Source organism: Tiliqua scincoides, chromosome 1 (genome assembly GCF_035046505.1).
Source record: "Tiliqua scincoides isolate rTilSci1 chromosome 1, rTilSci1.hap2, whole genome shotgun sequence".
NCBI classification, from domain to species: Eukaryota; Metazoa; Chordata; class Lepidosauria; order Squamata; family Scincidae; genus Tiliqua; species Tiliqua scincoides.
The window spans coordinates 147,659,795-147,685,982 of NC_089821.1; the positions used below are offsets into that span (position 1 = coordinate 147,659,795).

Here is a 26,188-nt window from a genome sequence, read left to right on the forward strand (position 1 = left end):
CTTGGAAAAATGTCACAGGACTCAATTTGACTCTTGTTGAAAATTGCCATTGTACTGATTTCCCTGCAACAACTATGTACAGATTTTTCCAGTACCTAATGGCCATTACAGCACATTGGAGAAAAAACAGTACGCATGAGAGGATGTTGCTGTAGGTATGGCAAGAGAGGACAATGGGGATGAGGACTGATTCCAGAGAGGCAGAGTACTCCAGATGTAACAGCTTGGTAAGCAATAGCATGCTAGATCATCCCAACAGATTGATCTGGTATGCGAGATGTGCAGAGAACCTGCTGACCTCTGCACAGATGGTTTAATTTCCCAAGCCAAAGTTTCTTAAGCGCCTTCTGCTGTCTAACCTATATACCTGGTCGAATTGCTGATACTGGCAATATCCGATGACCAATAAATTTTCCTCCTTCTTCATAAGCAGCTATCCTCAGACAGGCCAGAGATGGCAGAACCACCTAAAGAAAAAAAATTGTTTAAAATATTGTGTGTCTTGTAATATGTTTTATGAAGTCTTCTGCACAAATAAGATCAATACAACTGGCCCTATCCATAGGACATATGGCATCTACCTCATGAAAGGCATATCTTGACCAAGTATCAGAACATCCTGATGAAGAATGGCTGGTTGTAGCAGTTTTAACATTTTGCTATGAAGTCTTTATGCTATTTGCAACCTTTTTTTTTTTTTTTTTTTTTTGGCTTCCCAAAATATATTTTAATATATTCTTCTTTAGTATTGTGTCAAAAATTAGTATTGCATCAGTACTGTATTCTGTATTAGTATTTTTGTATTGTGTCAAAAATTCAAGAATGTTCCAAATGTAGGTCCTTCCGTTGGACTCAAGAAAATCTGTTGTGCATTTCACATTTGAAGCTTTAGAGCTCCCATTTTCAACAAGTATTTAACTAAGGACACCAGCTTGCAGTTCATTTTGTTTGGGTGAAGGAAGCTACCCTTCTGTAATAAACTTACCAAAATAAAAATGGCTGTTGGTGTCGTGAGTAAACAGCAACATGTATTTGTATGGGGGCAAAGGGGACCTCTTGCCTCTGTGCATGTTGGTGTTATGTGCTCCTGCACATATTTAAATTTCTGCATGTCACAAGCTCTCACTTGACAGTTTGTAAATGCAAATCAGCTAAGGACGCAATCCTAACCCCTTATGTCAATGCTTTCCAGCACTGACATAAGGGCAATGCAGCGCTGAGGTAAGGGAACAAACATTCCCTTACTTTGAGGAGGCCTCTGTGAGTGACACCCAACTGCAGGATGCAGCACATGTCCCATTGGCATCGCTATGCCAGTGCTGGAAAGCACAGACAAAAGGGGTTAGGATTGTACCTTAAGTCATTTCAGTGACTTGTGAACAACAGACAAGATGTTTATAAAAGAGGATTGTCCTGACAACTTTAATTTTCAATTTATTTTATGGAACTGGCACAATATACTGCTGTTTACATTGGCAAGTCAAATTTTAATACTTGCTTGCTTTGACAACACACTCTAATAATCTGAATCCACACAACTGGATTAAATTAAATTGAATTAAATCAGAGGTTTGCTATGAAATTTGTTTCTTCCTCAGTAATTCCTCATTATTCTTAGAAATAACCCACAACAGGCTTTTGTTTTCATATTTACCACCTGACATATTAACTCATTATTATATATTCTCTGTCCAGAAATATCCTTCATTGGAAGAACGAGAAAATACATGTGCCTGCTTTGAACAGCACAGCCTGATGGCAAAGATTGCTAGTTAAGTAGTGGCAAAGAATACCATCTGGGTTTGTCTACTCTGTCTCTCTCCCTCACACACACACACACACAGTGGTCTTTGATAAGCTTTTATCACTTAACCTCAGCCCTCTATTTGCAGTATGGGACTCTTTCCTAAAAGTCAGTTCTAGTCACAGTCATTCATACTCTAGTAACAACTAGACTAGCTCATTACATATTCATTGTGGGCTGCCCTTGAAGAGAGCTTGGAAATGTCTAATGGTATAAAATATTGTCACCAAATAGCTGGCTGGAACTGCTTGATTGGAGCATATTACTTTTGATTTTATACAACCAGCATATGTTATTTTCTGGGCTTGGTGCAAGATGCTTGTTTTGACCTTCAAAGTCATAAATGGATTGGGATCCAAGCACATGTCCCCTTGTGCACTCATGCCTCTGTTGAACATCTGATGCCCTTACTGTCTGAGATTCAAGGGGTATCCATTAGGAGTCAGGTCTTTTCAAGTTGTGGTGACAACCCTATGTGACGATCAACGGCTATTCAAGTTTTGCATATAAGAGGTTTTATTAATTTGGGATTTATATGAGGGATATAATCAAACTCCAGATATAAATATGAAGTATCTTGTTCTATTCTAATGGGCATTCTAAGACAGATCAGTTTGCAACCTGAAGCCTAATCCAACAATAATGAAATAAAGAAACCTCACTTTACTTATTTCAACCAGAATGGTGGTAAACAGAATTTTTAAAAGATACAATTTGGACTTCACTGAGTGTAATAATTCAACATTCTTCTTTTGGACAACAAGAACAAAAACCAACCTTCTTAAATACTATGGCTTCTTCTTCCCATACAGGATTCACAGCATTGCCTTGAGATGTCTTGGTCTTGAGAGCTTTCCGCCTTGTGTCTACAGGCAAACCAAACATGTCCACTTCTACATAAGTACCAACTTTTTTGTCAGAAAGGAATTGTCCAGAAATGATCTGGAAATGCAAGATTGTAGCATTCAGTGTGATCAACTCAGACAGGTCAATAGACTTACATTTGCCTACAAACGGAAGCACAGACTATTAAAGGTAACAATAATTAATCAGGGTGCCGTGGCACATGAGTGTGCTGAAAACGATCCACAGATGTGCCACAGGAGTTTGGGAGAAAGCTACATATTAGTAGGGCCATTGTGGATGTGAGCTCCCCACCTGCAGTGCAATGTGTCTTGTCAACTATCAAAAAAACTGATGGCGTGCCTGGACAATTTTAGTGCATTCTCAGTGTGCCATGAGATTAAAAAGGCAGAAAATCGATGATCTAAGGCAGGAGTGACCAACCTTTCAACTTTAGGGCTCCTGGACCTTTAACAATTGTGTAAAGGAGGGAATTTCAGCAGATGCAGCTTGGCTCGGTGTCCAAAGCAACCTGCTAGTCACATTTGGATTTGCACAGAAATGGTGACTGGTGACTCCATATTCAGGAATCAAGTGGCTGTTGTAATTTGAGCAAGTCATCTTAGGTCAGGAGTTCTCAAACTTCTTGGGAGTAAACCTCCCAAGATAAGTCTTTGCGGGGGCAGAGAAAAAGGCAGTGATGCAATCCCCAGGATCATGCTGCTGTGGGGCAGGCAAGTTTTTTTAAACAGGTCTTAACCTTTAGCCGGGTTCCAGGGGGTGTGGGGAGCCCCGCAGAGTGCTTTGCAGGGTTCCCACTGCTTGTTAAAAGTGAAAATAGCGATTGTGACCCACTTCTGAGTTGCAATCGCAAAACCAGAAGTTGGTCGCAGTCACTATGTTCACTTTTTAAAAACTGCAGGGAGCCCTAAAGAATGCTCTGCAGGGCTCCCTGCACACCCTGGACCCTGGCAGAACATAAGATGTGTTTTAAAAAAGCCCCCGTGCCCTGCAGAGGTATGATCCTGAGGATCACATCATTGCCTTCCCCATTCCCCCACCCCTTCAGGGGGCAGAGGCCAGGGGTCTTAGGCTGGGGCATCATGACACCCCAGCATGAGAACGACTGCCTTAAACTCACTATGGGCATATGTTGTTTCCAGGGTTTATTAGGATATCAGACTATGGGCTGTTTTTTTTGTGTTTTTTTTTTAAACCTCCTGCAATACCAAGCTCTCCTTTTCTCATATTCATATGTTCCACAACTGGCTCTTATGGCTAGGACTTGGCATTAGGAAGGAAAAAGAACTGGGCACCCCACAATTATCCAAGGGGATGGGATTTCCTTAGGACAGGAGTTCTCAAACTTTTTTCCTGTGCAACAGGACTTTGTAGGCTGCAGCAGCCACATCGTGCCCCAGAATGCTTTGCAACTTCAGATCACACCCCAGAATGCCCTGTGACTTCCAGGTGGCACTCCATAACGCCTAGTGGTGCCACCACTGGTGGCGTGCGCTGCACCAAAAATTAGAGCAGTTTGAGAACCTCTGCCGTCAGCGTTTTTGGTGTGCCCTCCAGACCAACAGCTGAAATATAGTTCTGCTGCACTTCAAGGAAGATAGCTGATGGCAGCAGGAGCTATACATCAGGATATACCTGCTGTCTTCCTCCTCCCATGCTCCCACTCAGTCACTTGACTTAATTTACACATGAACTCAATTAATACCAGGTGACCAGTAAATTCACACTGCGACCACTGTTCTCACATGCCAGTTCTCTGTCACTGTTCTCACATGACAATTAGAAGTGAAAATTAACTGATTGTTCTTTTCTCTCAGTGGTTGGGTTTAAACGCTTTCATGCTTCCCTTTCTCCTGTAGTGTTTTTAACATCCATGAAAGTGGGGGCCTAATGCTTCCTTGGCCATTGATTTTAGATTTTAAAAGGCAGTGATTTCTACATCTGTAGCCATCACAACTGATGTAAAACTTGTGTACTATTATTCTCAGGAATCTGTGGCCAAGCACAAAATGCAGCATGAAAAGCCATTCTGATGATGTTCTATATAAGGATGAACACAAAGTTACTCTATATTGTGAAAATTACTGAACAACCGCATACGTACCTTTACAGACAACGTGTTTGCTACTATTCCATCAACGATACCTTCACTAAATGGATCAAAATGCTTGTCTGGTCTTCTCATGAACTCTGGCTTTAGTCGGTACCCACTTTTGCCATTATATTCGTACATTCCCATATTTATTTGCATAGACAAATCTAAGCAACACAATGAAACATTTCATTCTAATGTATTAAGGAAAAAAACAATACATTTCAGTTCATTAATTTTCTAGCACACTGACAAAAGGACAAGCCTCATGTGCCACTGGAAATCTCTCCTCTTTATAAGCTTCTGGTCACTTTCTTAAATTATCTCTAGAAAAACAAAGCTTAGTTCCTCTGCTCCCACACACAGGTCACACAGTACATTTTTTGACCACACATGAATATTCATCTGACTTTGGGCACCTATTACAGCTTCCAGCTGACCTTTTATCCCCATTAATTAGGACTTTTTTTTTTAAAGGACTCTGATCCTCAAAAGGACTTGCCTGATCATACACTCACTGTATGCACAGACTCGGTTAAAATTTGTTAGCAGAGAGAGTACAGTTTTGTTACACTGCAATAGAAAAATACATTTATTTATTTATTTATTTAAAGGAAGTGCCTTTGTTGATCCCAGAACTGAACCTGGGAACGTTTCAGATCTGGAATTCTATCATTGATACACTACAGGCCCTACCTCCGAATATGCGGATTCAGGACCCATGGGTTTAACTAACTGCAGGTTCTGAACCCATGATGGAGGCTGGACCTGAACTTCCAGATGTGACTGGCGATGTTCCCCAGTCAGGTCTGGGAGTCTTTCTGTGGGTGTTGGAAAGGCCTCCAGAGGTTCCAGAAAGCCACTTCTGGTTTTTTTCCTTTAGAGCAGTGTTTCTCAAACTGTGGGTCAGGACCCACTGGGTGGGTTGCGAGCCAGTTTCAGGAGGGTCCCCATTCATTTCAATATTTTATTTTTAATGTATTATGATGCCATCATGGTATGTGACTGCATTTTGGGAAATGTTACAGACCTGTACTTTTAGCAAGCTACTATGTATATGCTTTTAACAATGATAGTAAATGGGACTTACTCCTGGGTAAATGTGGGTAGGATTTCAGCCTAGGATTGTTAAAAATTGTCCTGTTTCATGTCACTTCCAGTCATGACATCACTTCCGGTGGGTCCTGACAGATTCTCATTCTAAAAAGTGGGTCCCAGTGCTAAATGTGTGAGAACCACCTCTTTAGAGGCCTTTCTGAGGCCTGTAGAAGCCTCTGCGGGCCTCAGAACACCTCCGGGCGGTGACCAGAGAACATATCCAGTTGCTCCCAGAGGCCCTATGGGCCAGAACCCACAGATTTGTTTATTTCACAGGTTTCACTACTTGTGTGTGTGTGGGTCGGTCCAGAAACAGATTTCCGGGGGCAGAGGTGGACCTGGTGCAGGGAAGCAAATGCCCCGGGTGCTCTTCTCACCATGCCCCCACCGTTGCTGCTCCGCAGCCCAGCCCTTCCTGCCCGTTTGAGCTGTTCTGAGGGCAGGCGAGGCTCCACGTGTTGCTCAGCAGCGGGAGAGAAACAGTCTGAGGCTTCTCCTGCTGCTTTAAGCAACACTTCCAGTTTTGTTGGGAAACCAGAAGTATTGTTTAAAACAGCAGAAGCAGCCTCAGAAGACTTCTTGGCTGCTCTTGAGCATTGCATGAGGCTCCGTTATGCTTCGGTGAGTATCCTGGGGAGAGGGGTGGCATGCTGGGGGGGGGGGCGGCATGTCACAGACGTGCCCTGGCTCATAATGAGAGCAGGTTCACTACTGCCCGGTGGATACTGAGATCCAATGGCACCCCTCCTTCTTATATAAATTGCTACTACTAATAAGCAATTGAGGCCAATCTATGAACAAGAGAAAAATGAATCCTTATCATACAAGCTGACTTGTAGCTGACAGTTCCTAATCTCTGACTTATGAACTGTACTGTGTACAATTTCAGGGAAACTGTCCTTTTTCATCTTTTATATTGTGCTCCCTATTTCTTACAATACTCAACTCTCCTCTCAATTCACATGTCAGTGAAGTGAACTTTCCCTCCCTCTCTACCAAATGCAGCTGATTACAGGCTTATCAATCAATAAGAGCTGAGGTATTCAATCTGTGTGTCCCGCCTCCCTAGTGAGGCGTGGCTAGCCTCCAGGGGCGTCGTCAGGCATCTCAGGGAGAGGGGCTGGGCTGCTCTGGTCAGCTCCATGTGCTGCCTACTGACTTGCTGCTTTTCTGCAGCTGTGAATGAGGTGGGTGGGGCAGCGTGAGGCTGGGAGGGCATGTGAAACAGGGTGGGGGGAGGTGGGAGAGAAGGCTGGCTGGGCAGGCAGTGGTGCCGCATCTCATCATGGAGCTCTCTCCATGTGCAACCTCGCCCCAAGGACTACTTTTCCCAGTGTGCCCCTCACCCTGGGCATCCTGGGATTGGTCAAGGCTGCTTGGGAAGGAAGGAGCCAGCCTGCTCCTAGTGGGGGGATGTCCAAATGCCCCAGCCTGCATCCCTCTGTCTTGCCTGGGGGAACAGGGGCGGCATCTGCATGTTGGGTGTGTGTGTGTGAGCAGCCCCCATCTACTTTGGGGTGAGTTGTAATCTTGCTGGGTGTAGCTGCAATCCTTTCTACACTTTCCTGGGAGTAAGCCCCATTGACTCAAATGGGGCTTACTTCTGAGTAGACCTACATAGGTTTAGGGTCAGCTTAACCTAGGATCCTCACCTTTCTCTTTTTCCTCCCCCTTCAAAAAAGAAAAAGAAAATCACTCTTGATGGCTTTGTCTCCAAAAATTTATTAAAAATAAAAATCCCCATTCCTTTTCAGCCATTCCCTTTTTTCCTCCTGCCTCCTTTTTGGGGGGCGGGGCGGGGGAGGTACTCTGTTGGCTGCTATTGTAAGACAAAAGGCACAATCCTAGCTAAGTCTACTCAGAAGTAAGTCCTATTGTGTTCAATGGGACTTACTCCCAGGAAAGTGAGGTTAGGATTGCAACCAAACAGTCTCTAGGTTTTAGTTTGCAATTAGCAGATACACACAAAACCAAGTCTTCCCCTCCTGCAAATTCATCACTTCCCCCCTCCCTTTCCAAAACCATCCAGGTGTGCTGCTAACAAACTCAGGGCACAACCCTAACCAGATCTACTCAGAAGTAAGTTCTATTTTGTCCAATGGGGCTTACTCTCAGGTAAGTGTGGTTAGGATTGCAGCCTCAGAGTGCTGGCAGCCTTGTTTCTCATGTATAATTATAACACCTTCATCCCCATTTTGGGGGTAACTGAGGTGAGGTGTTGTAATGGGGAGCCGTGGCCAATGGCTACAAGGTTCAGGGGAGGTGCGAGCTGGAAAAGTTCGAGAACCACTGAATAAGAGCAATCTTCCTCTAATAATAATACAGCCTTGGCAACTCCCCCCCCCCCCGGGCATGCGCGTTAATCCTCTTTATAAATATTATCAGAGAAAATATCAAACAACTTTCAAATGAATCTGTATTATCAGCAACACATTACCCATTTCACCACAGCTATGAATAACGGACATTTATAATGTGCAAGCTTGGTCAACCTAGATATAATGAGCAGGAATTCTTATGATGACAACACATGATGCACCACTGTCTTCACAAGACTCACTGCAGCTACATCAGTGATTCCACAATTCACACACCTTTGCTCACTTGAGTGCCTACCTGCTGATAACTGAACCTGTCTGAGAAGACAAAAATGTGTTGTGTGAAATGAGCTCTTAGCCTTTGCCCAATGTATGTTAAACTAAGTACTAAATCTTGGAAACAAAGTATCCCTCTTACTCCTGTTTGCAAGAAGGTGAAAAGGCCAGCATAAACACACCAAAGAAATTCTAAAGTCAGATTGGCCTTTTCCGTTTTGGAGTTGTTAGCCGAATTTTCTCTGGCCCCTTTGTTCACTGGCTGCTGAACTCAGTCCTACCAGTGAGGACCACTGTTGTATGATGGAAAGGCATAGATAACACACAGACATCAGGGCGAAGTTTAATAAGAACAAGGTCTTTATTTAGAAAGAGATAAGAAGTAAAGTTTTGTCATATAAACAAAGATCCCTGGAGCATATTCCAATCTATCTTTCACTCCCTAACCCTTTGCTGGGCAGGTTATTGGAAAGGAAGGGGTAAGCATGCTTTCACCCTTGTCTGGTAGTGAGTTGCTGGAAAGCTGGAACCAAAGATGGAAGTATGGGTTTTAGTTAGAGCTGAAGACCTGCAAGGTCTCTCCCTGTGAGCCCTCTCCTTCCTTGCTGACCCAGACCAAGAGAGAACTGCCAGCCTCAAGTGTAGTGTGCCATCCCTTTTATATGCTGGTCTCAGAGAACTTTCCAGTTGTGCAGTCAATCAGAACACATCCCTGCCAGCTTACCTGCATAACTGTCAAAAACTGTCACTGGAGGGTGGGGCTAAAGAATTTAATTCCTTTACATACATTTCCCTTCTTGCATACATACAATGTTGTTTTTTCCCATCTGATACATACAGACCTGCCCCAGTATTCATGAGGGTTCCATTCTAGAACCCCCTGCAATTAAATGAAAATGTGGATCACCTGAGACGTCCCCCACCCTTTGGAGGAAGGGGGAACAGGGCTCTCCTAGCCTTCTGAGGACTCCAAGGGCTTTGGGTGAACTGGATTATCTTTCAATCTGGTTTCAGGCTGAGCTTTGGGACTGAAACCGCCTTGGTCGCCTTGGTGGATGACCTACGCTGGGGACTGGATGAGGGAGTGGGTCCTTGTGAGTCCTGCTGGACCTCTCAGTGGTTTTCAACACCATCAACCATGGTATCCTTGTGGGCTGATTGGCTGAACTGGGAGCACTGTTCTGTGACGGTTCCACTCCTACTTGGAAGATCGGTCCCAGATGATGGCACTGGGGGACACCTGTTCAACGCCCTGGCCCTTGAGCGGCAGGGTACTACAGGGTTCAAGCCTTTCCCCCATGCTATTTAATATCTACATGAAACCACTGGGAGAGATCATCTGGAGATTTGGAGTGAGGCACCATCAATACGTTGGTAACACCCAGCTCTATCTCTCCTTTCCTGCAGATTCCAGGATGGTGGTAGAGGTCCTGGAGCACTGCCTGGAGGCAGTAGGGATCTGGATGAGGGCTAACAAGCTGAAATGAAATTTGGACAAGACAGAGGTTTCCCTGGTATGGAAATCCTCGATGCAGGTGCTGGAGTATCGTCCTATGCTGAACTCTCCTTGAAGGAGCAGGTTCACAGCTTGGGGGTCCATAAGAACATAAGAACAGCCCCACTGGATCAGGCCATAGGCCCATCTAGTCCAGCTTCCTGTATCTCACAGCGGCCCACCAAATGCCCCAGGGAGCACACCAGATAACAAGAGACCTCGTCCTGGTGCTCTCCCCTACATCTGGCATTCTGACTTAACCCATTCCTAAAATCAGGAGGTTGCGCATACACATCATGGCTTGTACCCCATAATGGATTTTTCCTCCAGAAACTCGTCCAATCCACTTTTAAAGGCGTCTAGGCTAGACGCCAGCACCACATCCTGTGGCAAGGAGTTCCACAGACTGACCACGCGCTGAGTAAAGAAATATTTTCTTTTGTCTGTCCTAACCCGCCCAACACTCAATTTTAGTGGATGTCCCCTGGTTCTGGTATTATGTGAGAGTGTAAAGAGCATCTCCCTATCCACTCTGTCCATTCCCTGCATAATTTTGTATGTCTCAATCATGTCCCCCCTCAAGCGTCTCTTTTCTAGGCTGAAGAGGCCCAAACGCCGTAGCCTTTCCTCATAAGGAAGGTGCCCCAGCCCCGTAATCAGCTTAGTCGCTCTCTTTTGCACCTTCTCCATTTCCACTATGTCTTTTTTGAGATGTGGCGACCAGAACTGGACACAATACTCCAGGTGTGGCCTTACCATCGATTTGTACAACGGCATTATAATATTAGCCGTTTTGTTCTCAATACCCTTCCTAATTATCCCAAGCATAGAATTGGCCTTCTTCACTGCCGCCGCACATTGGGTCGACACTTTCATCGACCTGTCCACCACCACCCCAAGATCTCTCTCCTGATCTGTCACAGACAGCTCAGAACCCATCAGCCTATATCTAAAGTTTTGATTTTTTGCCCCAATGTGCATGACTTTACACTTACTGACATTGAAGCGCATCTGCCATTTTGCTGCCCATTCTGCCAGTCTGGAGAGATCCTTCTGGAGCTCCTCACAATCACTTCTGGTCTTTACCACTCGGAAAAGTTTGGTGTCATCTGCAAACTTAGCCACTTCACTGCTCAACCCTGTCTCCAGGTCATTTATGAAGAGGTTGAAAAGCACCGGTCCCAGAACAGATCCTTGGGGGACACCGCTTTTCACCTCTCTCCATTGTGAAAATTGCCCATTGACACCCACTCTCTGCTTCCTGGCCTCCAACCAGTTCTCAATCCACGAGAGGACGTGTCCTCTAATTCCCTGACTGTGGAGTTTTTTCAGTAGCCTTTGGTGAGGGACCGTGTCAAATGCCTTCTGAAAGTCCAGATATATAATGTCCACGGGTTCTCCCGCATCCACATGCCTGTTGACTTTTTCAAAGAATTCTATAAGGTTTGTGAGGCAAGACTTACCCTTACAGAAGCCATGCTGACTCTCCCTCAGCAAGGCCTGTTCGTCTATGTGTTTTGAGATCCTATCTTTGATGAGGCATTCCACCATCTTACCCGGTATGGATGTTAGGCTGACCGGCCTATAGTTTCCCGGGTCCCCCCTCTTTCCCTTTTTAAAAATAGGCGTGACATTTGCTATCCTCCAATCTTCTGGTACCGTGGCTGTTTTGAGGGACAAGTTGCATACCTTAGTCAAGAGATCTGCAACTTCATTCTTCAATTCCTTAATAACCCTTGGGTGTATGCCATCAGGGCCCGGTGACTTATTGATCTTTAATTTATCAATGAGGTCTGAAACATCTTCTCTTTTAACCTCTATCTGACTTAACTCCTCGGTCAGGAGGGGCCGTTCGGGCAGTGGTATCTGCCCGAGGTCTTCTGCCGTGAAGACAGATGCAAAGAACTCATTTAATTTCTCTGCCATCTCTAAGTCTCCTTTTATCTCCCCTTTCCCTCCCTCACCATCCAGAGGGCCAACCACTTCTCTGGCGGGTTTCCTGCTTCTAACATATTTGAAGAAGCTTTTATTATTCCCCTTAATGTTGCTGGCCATGCGTTCCTCATAGTCTCGCTTGGCCTCCCCTATCACCTTCTTACATTTCTTTTGCCACAGTTTATGTTCCTTTTTATTCTCTTCATTAGGGCAAGACTTCCATTTACGGAAGGAAGCTTCCTTGCCCTTCACAGCCTCTCTAACTTGGCTGGTTAGCCATGCGGGCACTCTCCTGGATTTAGTGGAACCCTTCTTTCTTTGCGGTATACACCTCTGCTGGGCCTCTATTACTGTTGTTTTAAGCAGCCTCCATGCACTCTGGAGAGACTGGACTCTTTTTACCCTCCCTTTCAACCTCCTTCTAACCAGCCTCCTCATTTGAGGGAAGTCCGCCCGTCGGAAGTCAAGGGTTTTTGTTAGAGATTTGCCTGGTATTCTTCCCCCAACGTGCACATCAAAACGGATCGCAGCATGATCACTGTTCCCCAATGGCTCAGTAACGTTTACATCTCTAACCAGGTCCTGCGTACCGCACAAAATTAAATCCAGAGTCACCTGTCCTCTGGTGGGCTCCTTGACTAGCTGATCTAAGCCACAGTCATTTAGCACGTCAAGAAATCCGGTTTCCTTATCGTGACCAGAACACAAATTGACCCAGTCAATATGAGGATAATTGAAGTCCCCCATGATTACAACCCTGTCCTTCCTTGTCACCTCCCTGATCTGTTTCCTCATTTCAAGGTCCCCATCAGATTTCTGGTCTGGAGGACGATAGCACGCCCCCAGTATTACATCGCTGCACAAGCCTGGTAATTTAACCCACAGAGATTCTACGGTGGAGTCGGACCCACCTTCAATCTCTACTTTGCTGGATTCTATCCCTTCCTTAACATAAAGGGCCACCCCACCTCCAACACGCCCCTGCCTGTCCCTCCTGTAGAGTTTATAGCCCGGGATTGCGGTATCCCACTGATTCTCCGCATTCCACCAGGTTTCCGTCCACCTAGATTCACAGCTACTCCTGGATTCCCAGATAGCGACTGTGGCCAGGGTGGTCTTTGCTTAGCTTTGGTTGGTAAGCCAGTTGCAGCCATACTTGGACTGTGCAGACATGGCTATGGTAATCCACGCCACGGTGACATAGAGGTTAGATTACTGTAACACTGGGGCTGTCCTTGAAGATGGTTCAGAAACTGCGATTAGTGCAGAATGCGGTGGCCCATGTAGACACTTGAGGTAGGTGGTTTCACTCTGTCGGGTGGCTTCTTTGACGGCTGCACTGGTTGTCCATTCATTTCTGTGCCCAATTCAAGGTGCTGGTATTTTACCTCTAAAGCCCTATACAACTCGGGGCCAAGGTACCTGAGAAATCATCTACCTCCATATAATCCGGCTTCTCCCCTTAGGTCACCAGAGAAGGCCCTTTTATGAGTGCCGCCACCCAGTGAAGTGCATAGGGCGGCGGCAAAAAATAGGGCCTTCTCAGTATTGGCACCAACATTATGGAAATCCTTCCCCCTTGATTTACAAACTGCTTCCTCCCTAGAAACCTTCCAGTGAGGCCTGAAGACATTTCTTTCTAGACAAGCATTCTGAGTTCTCAGCCTTTTAAACATCTTTTTAACATCTGGCTTTTATGGGCTTAGGGCGTGCTGCTGATGCTCTTTTTATAATATTATTATTTTATTGCTGTTTCTATTATGTTCTTAATTGTGAAGGGTTTTAATGTAATTTGTGTTTTTAATGGTGATTTTATGATCGTATTTCCCCACACTGTTGTAAGCTGCCTTGTAAGCTCCCCTTTAGGGAGAAAGGTGGGGTAGAAATACAGTAAGTAAATAAGTAAGTACAATACAGTAAACCACATTGCAAGGGAGAAGCGAAGGCAGCGACGTGATCACCAGGATCACACCACTGCTAGGGATAAAAGGGGATGTTTTGAACTTACCCCTTGCAGCACTGGCCTCCTGGGGAGGTGTGGGGAGTCTGTGGATACCTCTGCAGGGCTCCCTAAGGAGGGGAGCCAGACCCCGCAGAAGGTCAGCACTGTCAAAGGTAAGTTCAAAACACCCCCTTTCGTCCTTGGCAGCAGCACAATCCTGGCGATCATGTCGCTGCCTTCTCTCCTCCCCGTTCCTTAAAAGGGCAAAGACAGGACTTTCCTTGGCTTTTGAGTCACAACTCACCAGTTTGGGAACCGCTGGTCTATGTCATCATGTTTGAGATTTTAGATTTTATGGTTCAAGGAACAGAACCAAATGGACTGTCATTCATAACTGTACTTATATTCTCCTACTAATGCTGTTATTAAATAGTATTCCCAGAGTAATATCACCATTGAGCTAGGATTACAATCAATGCCTCTTTAAAAAGTAGCTGTAGTAAAATAAATACAGTATGTTAAACAGTTACCAAAATTTAAGGTTGTAAAAAGTATAGATCTCAATGGGCAACATTTTCAGCACTGTTAAAATGAACCATGTCAACATTTGCTTAAGAAACATAGTCCTTTGGGGGTTTGTTGCTTCTTTAGGCTAATGATTTTAAGTGGCTGCTTGCTTCAGCAAAAGTAGGCAAGCATCTCCATGGTCTTCTAACTTTAATTTTCATTTCACAAACTCTGTTCTACCATAGTTGCATTTCTCCAGAAAACATAATACATTAAAAAAAAAAAAACCTGCTTTGCAGATACTTACCTACAGTTTGGAAGTTCAGAGCAACCATCTGACAGCCTGCATTCCAGAAGAGCTGAGGCATGTAATTCGAAGAATCAACACGTGTCCCTTTTGGGTAAATTCGGCTCAGCTGCATTTTATTATATCTAATTGCGAGTCGTTAAGACAAATTACAGCTAGAAAAGCTAGATGGCTTAAAACTTCAAAAACAAACATTTACAAGTAACAGAAGATCTGACCTATTAGTACTGTATCTGAAAATATTTGGCCCTTTCTCAGCAGATACTACTATCACTTGGTAGAAAACTAGGTAACTGATGTTCCATTCCTGATGCATTACCAGAACAGATTTTGCTTTGTGCAGGACTGTGGATAGCAGAAATGACTGTGGGTAGGGTATTTATGTAGGAAGAAAAGAATGAAGAGACTTCTTTCTTGCTGCTCAAGGCTCTGCTCTCTGTCAATGGACAGTAGCTTGATTTAGATTTAATCAGCCTGCAGGATTGTGACACAATGAGGACTGTTGGCATCAAGTGCGTTAAATGGCACTTCCCATGGGAACAATACACACTGTGCTTGATAAAGGGCTACTGTCATTGTGCAAATAGTAGTGGCAATGTGTGCAGCCCTGCCAAGGGGAACCGCCAATACATACAACCACAGCCCTAATCCTCAATCGGTGGCAAGCCTGCTGACAGTCCTGCATTGCTTGTGATCATGTGAGACTGCCAAGTTTCTGATCCTGGCCTCTGATATGTTGCCAATGATGAAAGATCATGTACTTTATTTAACCTATTATAAAATAATGCTTGTAACAGCAAGGAGGAAGTTTTGCAGAATATGTACCTTGTGCTATCTGAGGCATATCTGGGGGGAAAAAAAGGTGCAAAGCAATTATCATATTTGATGAAAAGATGAATACATAACTATTTGGGAAAAATAAGATATGGATGACCAAAACATGTAATATTCCAGAGCAAAGCAAATGTCCAGTGAGATGAGAGCGAGAACCCCCCCCCCCAGGGCATCCCAGCCATGAGGCCACCTGAAGTGTTTGCATAGTTGGGCGTTCTTAGACATTCAACTGGGTGTGAGTGGATGAGACCTCAGCCCATCTTTGGGCTACCCTGTCCAGTCTGCCACTGCACTGGGTGTTCTGATCATCCAACTTGCTGGAAGAGGTTTGCAGCAGCAGCAGCAGCAGCAGCAGCAGCAGCAGCAGCAGCAGCCTTGCTGTTTGCTGGCAGACATAATGGAAGAAAGCTGCCACAGCTCCAAGTAATGGCTCCCCACCTGTTTGGTGTTCATGAAGCATCAAGTAAGCAGGGAAAGGCAATCTGGAGCCTGCCTACCCCTTTCCTGCACTTATGAAGATTGCAACATGCCCTCTCCCCACTCCACCACACTTCTATTTGAAAGCCTGAAACAGGGATACTGGGTACCCAGCAACCTCTGTGCCCATTCATTTCAAACGGAAGAGGCACAGAGTGAGAAGGCTGCATGCTGCAGTCTTCATAAGTGCAGAGAAGGGGGGGAATGGAAGCACACTAGCTTATTTGCCCACCCAATCCCCATAGGACGAGTGCATGCAAGAGCAGAGTCTGCAGTAGATGGAGGATTCTGGTGGCAAAGAAGCATACATCATTCTTTTCCCCTTGTAAACTCACTCAAGGACTCAAACTGTACTAGGTAGAAAAAGCAAGGGCACAAAGGGCCCCAATCCTATCTAACTTTCCAACGCCAATGCAGCCCCGAGATAAGGAAACTAATGTTCCTTTAACTTGAGGGGGCCTCTGTGACTGCCTTCCACTGCAGGATGCAGCACATGTCCCACTGGCATGGCTTGTCCACTTGTCCTATAGGGTTCTTTTTCAAACAGTTTCAAAAGGAAACTGACAGTGAGTAAAAAATGCTTTATAAACATAACTATTATTTTTTCTGACTGGCATTGTACGCACCATGTTCTTGCAGACTAAATCAACCCTCAACTATAATCCTCATCAACTTTCTTTCAGTCATGCACAAATTCTTACAAGATATTTTTCTGAATTTCAAAAGATACTCCACAAACTCAACAGGAGATTTTGTGAGCTGCTCGAGTGCTTTGGTTTCCACAAAGGAAGACATTTCAAATGCCTTGTTCTGTTCTGTAACGAAAAAGAAAACAAAGTGAACATAATGACACATTATGAACTCGCCCTTATAATACTTTTATGTAAGGTTAAAAGTCTTGTTTCTTAAGGTGAGCAGATTTCCTGGGTTCCATTCCTTTATTTTTCCATGATTTCACTCTGTCCACCCACGTTCTGAGTTCCTAGTACTTCATAATCAGTAGCCTTCATACAGCATCTCTAACATTCTTAGGGTCCAATCCTATCCAGTTTTCCAGCCGTGCCAATGGGGCATGCGCTGCATCTTGTGGCGCTGGGGGCAGTAACAGAGGCCTCCTCCAGGAAAGGGAACATTTGTTCCCTTATCTCAGGGATGCATTGCAGTTGCATCAGTGATGAAAATTTGGATAGGACTGGGCCCTGAGTTTTCTCCTATACATCAAATTTATTTATTTATTTTAGAGATTTATATCCCGCCTCACTATTCAATTAAGAACACTCAAGGCGACTCACAATTAAGAACAAATTAAAAACATAAAATATACATATATAAAAGACATTAAAAACAATAAAACACAATAAAAACCTTAAAACTTAAACTTGACTGCTTGTTCAGAATGGCTGATAACATTTCCAGAATTTAAAATTCCACACAGCCCTGTCACAGGGCAGGCTGCTCCAATGTGCCAAGATTCTTGTGCCAATCTGGATTTTCTTCCCCATTTGCATCCAGCCTAGAAGAAATTTTCTTCATTTTACCTTTCAGAGTAAAACAACTGCAATTTGATTGTCACAATGACAATCACAGAGAACTAAACCTAATAATCTAGTTCTAGGCTTTATATCTTTTTTTAAAATAATGCTTTAAAATGTTTTATCCGGTTTAAATCAAAACAGGATATTTGATTAGACATTTGGTTGCATATCAGTAGCATCCTTCCATCTGGTGTGAGGAGTTTCCATGTTGGTGCCACCCATATACTGAAATACATGCCGCTGGTGGGGCAACACTCTGGGCTGGCTTATACAAACACAAGATGATCAGCAGCAACAGCGGGGGTAATATATTAGGATCAACTGAAAGGCCACAAATAAACAACCAAGCTTCCAACTTCTTCAAACTCTTCATAGTCTGGATGTTAAATGAATAAAGAAATAAAAGGAAGGGGGAGGGAGAAAATGATGGCAATGTGAAAATGTCCTAGCTTATCAACCGTAATCCATAAAATGGACTGAGGGAAGTCTTGCACAGACCTCATTAGGTCAGTAGACAAAGAAACATGGATGTTCTTTCTTGGAAAATATAAATGCCAACAGTTATTTGGCTGTGTCTCTTCCCTGATGCACAGCACATGTGGTATATTCGCAAAGCTAGATATTATTATTATTATTATTAACAGTATTTATATACCACTTTTCAACTAAAAGTTCACAAAGCGGTTTACAGAGAAAAATCAAATAACTATTGATATTTGAACTTATTGAACTAATAAGATATTATTATTACTATTATTTTTTTAAAACCACGATATTGTTGGAGGAAAAGAAGAAACCATTAGTCAGAGACTGTTTCCAGCTTCTTTTGTGAGGTGAAGGAGACATGTTACTGAGCCCATGGGGATGACTCCAGTTACCAAATTTTGCTTTCGTATCAGCATCTTCTGGCATTGACATTTCTGATACTGCCTGTACAGTATTTATTTTTATGTTGACTAGCTGTGGGCATACTTGCCTATGTTGACACGTACATTGAGCCTTAAGAAGCAATGAAGGCATAATGCAAATACTTTGCAAAAGGAGCAAGAGGTACAGAAGGTTTGCAGCAGTGCTCCAATAATAAATTATGGTTTCAACAAGAACAGAAATAACAGCAAAGAAATAGAACCAAGGCAGAAGACATTTTAAATTAGACAATATAAGGTAGAGAATATAAAAAGTAGTAGTTTTCCTCATGTAGTAGTTTTCACGAGGTAGTTTTCCTCATGTGGCCTACTGCACTATGCCTAAATCATAATGGGAACATCTCTTATCAGCTAAAGGCAGTGAGAATTTTGCAGATGGAAATTGCAACAGGAAAGACTTTCATCCAGACCCGAAGCAAGTTTAATTTCAAAGTCCTTGTACCCTTGCCCTCTGATTTTCATTCTATGTTGAAATGTTAAGGTTTGGGCTGCATGCCTGCATCCACTTATTATGCTTAAATGCAGGAAGAGTTCACACATGAATCTGGGATGTAGACCTTATTTGCAGTGGGATGGCAGGAGTAAGGTGTACATAACATTGTTGAACAGACAAATATGCTGCCATCTCATGTGCTGGGCAGGAAGTGGTACAATAGTGGGAAGTGAATGGGCAGATATATGGGAAGGAGAACTAGACAACTTAGAGCGCAGTCCTAACTTGCCCTGGAACAGGCAGGCTAGCAGGCCTTCACTGTATCCAGTGCAAGTTTGGGGCCCAAAGCGGCACAGCCCAAGGCAAGGGGAAACATTTCCCCTTATGCCGTATCACGGTGCAGTGGCCCCAATTGGTCTACTCAGATAAGAACAGCCCCACTGGCTCAGGCCATAGGCCCATCTAGTCCAGCTTCCTGAATCTCACAGCAGCCCACCAAATGCTCCAGGAAGCGCACCACATAACAAGAGACCTCATCCTGGTGCCCTCCCTTGCATCTGGCATTCTGACGTAGCACATTTCTCAAATCAGGAGGTTGCACATACACATCATGGCTTGTAACCCGTAATGGATTTTTCCTCCAGAAATTGCTCTAATCCCCTTTTACAGGCATCTAGGTCAGATGCCATCACCACATCCTGTGGCAAGGAGTTCCACAGACCAACTACAAGCTGAGTAAGGAAACATTTTCTTTTGTCGGTCCTAACCCGCCCAACACTCAATTTTAGTGGATGTCCCCTGGTTCTGGTGTTATGTGAGAGTGTAAAGTGCATCTCTCTATCCACTCTATCCTTCCCGTGCATAATTTTGTATGTCTCAATCATGTCTCCCCTCAGGCGCCTCTTTTCTAGGCTGAAGAGTCCCAAACGCTGTAGCCTTTCCTCATAGGGAAGGTGCCCCAGCCCAGTAAACATCTTATTCGCTCTCTTTTGCACCTTTTCCATTTCCAAATCCATTTCCAGATCTGTGCCACCTGACCAGGTGGGGCAAATCCGAGCAGCCCAGGACTGCCCTGGGCTGCCTGGGAACAGTGTCAGGATCCAGTATAACTGCCGGGTTCTGGACCCCATCTGCCACCCACCCTCCTTCCCCCTGCCCCTAAATGCGTCCCTCCCACCTTCCCCATGCATCCCAACCCCTGCGTCGGCCAAGCTCAGCCAATGTAACTTACCCTCTCCCGGGGCCCGGCACGAGGAGGCCGGCGTGCACTTTACAGCACTTTTGCATCACTCCTGAGCCTGCACAATGGACTTGTAACAGCCCAAGTGCATTATAGGATTGCACCCTAAACATTCTCCTTACTCTTCCTTCTCAACATGTTCCAAGTCACAACAGGATACTATGGTTGTGGGATGCTTCCATGTCAATAGTGAAGAAGCAACCCATAAGGAACAAGATATTTGCTCATGATAATAATCAATTATATTGTACTTCAGTAGCTTCTCTATACAACAGAATACGGAAACATAATTTTTATTACGGTATTCTTCACATTGAGTTCAGAGGTTAAGTGCAAATCCCAACTTGTAGACAGAAATATCACCCCTCAAGAAATTGTGAGATTTTTATCACTCTTTCCAAATATAGTCAGGCTACTTATGCTGACTCAGCAATTCATCCAGCTTGCCATTCAGACTAGCAGGATAGAATTGGTGCAGGTGGTGGTGTGACATTCATAGTAAGCTTACTGAACCTATATGTACGAGTCCCAAATAAAAGTTGTTCATTTCTAGTAGAAACTTTAGTATGCAAGTGATAAACATTAGCCATTGCCATCTCTGGTCCAAAAGTACGAGCTTGTCTGGGGCAAATATGTCCTGAGAGTGCAAGGACAGCACATTGTAGGCACTGAAGGACATATCAGCTAAACAGAAAACTGGAACGTCATTTGGAATTTTTAATCCCTCTATCTATGGGGCTTGAAAATATATTTACAATTCAGTATTGGAATTTAAATGCTACAGACTTCCCCTTAAAGGACAGCAGACGAAGTCACGTTTGTCTGCCCTGTCAAAACAAAGTGAAATAGGACAAGCTGTCTCAAAGGGGGTTCTGCTCTAAGTAAGGAAAATGTGTCTATTTGTTTACTTAGGTTGCTGCAAAGTGCATCCTCTCAGCAAGGTCCCTTCACCAAAAAACAGCAGGTAGTCTTGAGTATGGACCGCAAAACAATTTATAATGAAGAAAAGGCATGAAACTATGCAAGAAGATGGGCTTGGCATTCCTATGTTATGCATATAAATGAAGGCATTGGCAAAGATAAAATAAAAATTTTAAAAACTGCAAACACACCCAAATACTGTTTTTAGCAAAATACCCTATTTATACACTTGAAGCATGACTGTGCTGTAATTAAGCACTAACTGATTTCAGTGGAAGAGTTAAGCACATGCTTAAAACTCTATCATAAAGTCAACAATCCTGAAAGTTTAGCTAGAATGAATTGTGCTCTTAGCCTTTTCAGTTTCCATTGCTCAACTTATTGGCACTTTGATAGGAGTGATTTTTGATCCCGGCATCACTGCTGATTAACGCTTTACAGATTGCTAATATTAATTTTAATGTTTACTGAATTCTTTACCAAGCAATCAAACTCTGCCTCAGCAGACAGGCACCACTGCATTATCATATCAAGCACAGATAACTGTTCAACTAATATGTTAATCATCGCAAAACCATTGTTGGATGCACTGCCTTAGCACAACTCAGAATTCTCAGTTTCCTGCCAAAAATGTTATGTATACACCACCTTGGGTTATTCCTCATCATTGAGCTGACATCTTTAACCAAATCCAAATATGTCTGTCCTGAGTAGTTCTCCTTACTAGGTGTTTATAGCAAACTGTACAGGCTGAGTTGGTAAATTAATGGATTATTGTGCCATAAGTCTTCAGTGTTGTCTACTTCAAAACAAAAACACACTCTTGAGTCTATGAAGGCTGCCCTGAAGTATCTGCTTTTCAAGGATGAAAGAACACAGTTCAGATAATTGAACATCTTTCTTGGAAATTTATGTCTAAATTTTCACGTCACTTTGACCTTTCAGTTTTGAGTAGATGTTAGGTAAATATAGTAGAGTATTTGTGTATGAGTGAACCAAAGAATATGGCTGAAGCAGGCTGAAAAATTTTGATATGGCTGAAGATAATTTTAGAATGTCTAACCAAGCTGAGAGTAAGGCTCTGGAAATGCAGACTGGCCTTGCTGGGCTTTTTGTAGAGATCTTCATACATTCACTGGTCATCATTTCTACAATAACATCAAATGTATCATAATATCATGGTGCCAAGACCAGCCAAAGACAAAGAGGATAAGGTGCTAAAAGATGATTGGTCAAAGTTGAAAGGTCATCAAACTATCCCTATTGGATAAGGAAGCAATAATGGTAGACAGGCAGGTTGATGGCATCCACGTGAAGAAGATAATTTCAGCAAGGAGTAAGAAAAGAGGAGCCAGTGAAAAGGAACCCAGGAGAGCAATTCATCAAGCACAACTGACCCAACAAATAAAGTGACACACATGTCAGAACACCCACACCAAAGATTGAGCTACACCAAGGCTGGCAATTCTGGTCAGGTGCTTGTGTAAGTATGATTAATAAAGACAAAATTATTAAATTAATATGGGGACTAATTGGTAAAGCTATGAGAATTAATTCTATGCCCCACATATCAAAATAAAACTTTCATAATATTAGCATGTGTGTTTCAAGACTGGTTCTGGGGCAGTGACCAAGAAAAAATTCTGGGTTGGTCCCACATCTGATCACCACTGGTTCAGCCTTGTTGGAAGATTCCATACTATTATACTAACTGATGGTGGTTGTACTGAACATCTCAGGGTGCCGTTGGGTTCCACAAATGAACATAGGGAGACACTCCTTAAGATTATTCACAACATAAAAGTAACACAATACCACTAAAGGTCAATATAACAATAAAAACCGATGCTGCTTGTATTTTGCACACTTACTTTTAGATGTCTCAAACGACTCAAATTTAACAGGTTGTATGTAATTCACCAAGTTGGACATTTCCTCAGTAGCCATGGCTTCACTTCCAGCTGTTCCCTATGAGAGAGATAAACTAATGTCTGTGGTAGTTTTGGCCAACCATTTCAAAAGTTCTGCCAAATTATCAATAACATCTTAATGAGGATACCACTAGATAAAAATCCAGGGAATCTTTTCAAGGCCCTTTTAAATTTTTCAACAGTATAACACAGGGGGTGTCAAACTTGTTTCATACAGTGGGCCGAATAGTATTCATCATGTCTGCTGAGGGCTGAAGGTGATGTCATTAAACAGGTCATAACCAAAGATAAACACTTTTTCTCACTTAGCTGCAAATGACAGAAGAGAAAACATCCAAATCTTTATCATACTTCAAGATAAGGGACAGCCCAATTTTCATGTGGACTGCCCTTTCAGCAGTAACACCTCAGCACTGCTCAGAAGCTGAGAGCCTGAGGGCCGGATAAAAAGCTTTCGGGGGCCGCATCCAGCCCCCATGCCTTATGTTTGACACCCCTGTTTTAGCACATTTTCCAGTAAAATTCTCAGCCCGCTGAACCATCACAGGAAGTACTTCTATTATACATTATCCAATGCCACAGCAACATCTTCAAGCCCTGTAACTGCTCTAAAACTATACAAAAACAAGAGCGAGAAAATCTTATTACATATTTATCCTCCCTTTTCCTCATGATTTATCACATAGCAATCAAAATGCAATCCATAGCGCTACTGAAGTGAAAATGTAACACAGATCCTGAACTCAAACTTACAAAAAGACATACAAGAAGAGAAGAATGGAGGAAAGAACAATTTGTCAATCCCAGAATGGGGTTGTTAAAAAGATACCTAATCCAGTTTAGGCCAGACTGATCTTCCTTTGCTGGAATGGAGAGTATGCTCAATGGCTCTCAATCTTCTGGTTGGCAACAGAGGCCAAGGTGACCTTCACCTTGCTTCTGCAGTCATGGGCAACTGATAGGATTTCTCCGTATTTCAGGAAACTGACAATTGGAGCAGAGTATGTGGGAAAGAGTGGGGTGGCGGGAGCAGTTTCCCCGCAGCTGTACATGGCCAAGCTGATCTTCCCTTTGTCGTGATATTCTTTGATGGGACAGATGAGTTCCAACCACTCAGCCGCCCTCATTTCTGCTTAGTGACAGAGGCAAACTATCATAAAATTATTACATATATGAAACTGATAAAGGAAGAAAGAAGCCTGAAGGGTAGGTATCCATTTCTCTTAGGTACACCCCTTTAAATGATCAGAGCTTTCTGATGAAGCATTGTTACAGTGATTTACATGGTTTCATTTTTATTTTCTTATAAGAACATAAGAAGAGTCCCGCTGGATCAGGCCAAGGGCCCATCTAGTCCAGCTTCCTGTATCTCACAGTGGCCCACCAAATGCCCCAAGGAGCACACAACACAACAGACACAATCTGTGTCTCAGTGCCCTCCCCTGCATCTGGCAATCAGAGGCAGCCTGCCTCTAAAACCAAGAGCTTGCACACACCTACTATGACTTGTAATCCGTAATGAACTTTTCCTCCAGAAATTTGTCCAATCCCCTCTTAAAGGCTTCCAGGCAAGATGCAATCACTATATCCTGTGGCAAGAAGTTCCACAAACTAATTACACGTTGGGTAAAGAAATATTTTCTTCTGCCTGTCCTAACTCTCCCAACACTCAACTTTTGTGGATGTCCCCTGGTTCTGGTGTTATGTGAGAGTGTAAAGAGCATCTCTCTATCCACTCTATCCATCCCATGTATGATTTTGTATGTCTTAATCATGTCCCCCCTCAGGCGTCTCTTTTCTAGGCTGAAGAGGCCCAAACGCTGTAGGCTTTCCTCATAGGGAAGGTGCCCCAGCCCAGTAATCATTTTGGTTGCTCTCTTTTGCACCTGTTTCATCTCACTATATCCTTTTTGAGATGTGGCGACCAGAAGTGGACACAATACTCCAGGTGTGGCCTTACCATCAATTTGTACAACGGCATTACAATATTAGCTGTCTTATTCTCAATGCCTTTCCTAATGATCCCATGCATGGAATTAGCCCTCTTCACTGCCGCCGCACATTCGGTCGACACTTTCATCAAGCTGTCCACCAGCATCCCAAGATCTCTCTCCTGATCTGTTTCAGACAGCTCAGAACCCATTAGCCTAATACCCCTGCTAATTGGGTAAGAGGCACTTTTTCAAGTGGGTGCTCCTCTTTTTAGCAGGGGGAGAGTAACTGGCCCACCTCACCCCAGCAGTGTCTTTTCTGTGGCTGTCTGCTGGTGTTCTTATGCATCTTTTTAGATTGTGAGCCCTTTTGGGACAGGGAGCCATTAGTTATTTGATTTTTCTCTGTAAACCGCTTTGTGAACTTTTAGTTGAAAAGCAGTATATAAATACTGTTAATAATAATTAATAATAATTAGCCTACATGTAAAGTTTTGATTCTTTGCCCCAATGAGCATGACTTTACACTTACTGACATTGAAACGCACCTGCCATTTTGCTTCCCAGTCCCCCAGTTTGGAGAGAGCCTTCTGGAGCTCTTCACAATCTCTTCTGGTTTTCACCACTCGGAAAAGTTTGGTGTCATCTGCAAACCTGGCCACCTCGCTGCTCAACCTCTTCTCCAGGTCATTTATGAACATGTTGAAAAGTACAGGTCCCAGGACAGATCCTTGGGGCACTCCACTTTCCACCTCACTCCATTGTGAAAACTGACCATTGACACTCAATCTCTGCTTCCCGGACCTCAACCAGTTTCTAATCCAGGAGAGGACCTGCCCTCTAATTCCCTGACTGTGGAGTTTTCTCAGCAGCTTTTGGTGAGGGACCGTGTCGAACGCCTTCTGAAAGTCCAGATATATAATGTCTATGGGTTCTCCCGCATCCACATGCCTGTTGACCTTTTCAAAGAATTCTAAAAGGTCCGTGAGGCAAGACTTACCCTTACAGAAGCCATGCTGACTCTCCCTCAGCAAGGCTTGTTCGTCTATGTTTTTTAAGATTTGCTTTTAGATACAGTTTGAAAAATGGATGGTTGAAAATCTTTCCGAAAATCTTAACCATGGCTGATGGGGTAGAAGGCCACTTTCTGTATTTAAAAAAGGAGGGTATGGAAAGTTCCTCACTGTTAGTGATATTTCAGAAATCAAAAGGGGTTTGCCCATTCACAGTGTCCTCATTTTCAGCTGGTTTGATCTGCAGTCAGTGAGATTGTCATGTAGCCAAATCTGGCTAGGGTTTATCATGGCAGCTTTTGCAGGACA

General features: G+C 43.6%; 1 protein-coding gene across 1 annotated transcript in view; it reads right to left on the reverse strand.

Moving 5' to 3' along the window:
• The window catches only part of PLCB1 (phospholipase C beta 1), a 521,389-nt gene that overhangs the window by 95,147 nt on the left and 400,054 nt on the right, over positions 1-26,188 (reverse strand). Inside the window, exons 16-21 of the mRNA XM_066639109.1 lie at positions 22,876-22,972; positions 16,680-16,764; positions 14,639-14,763; positions 4,773-4,927; positions 2,582-2,746; positions 368-467 (exon numbers count right to left, since the gene is read on the reverse strand). Of these exons, the coding sequence (XP_066495206.1) occupies positions 368-467; positions 2,582-2,746; positions 4,773-4,927; positions 14,639-14,763; positions 16,680-16,764; positions 22,876-22,972 (727 nt within the window). The remainder of the gene's footprint in view (positions 1-367; positions 468-2,581; positions 2,747-4,772; positions 4,928-14,638; positions 14,764-16,679; positions 16,765-22,875; positions 22,973-26,188) is intronic.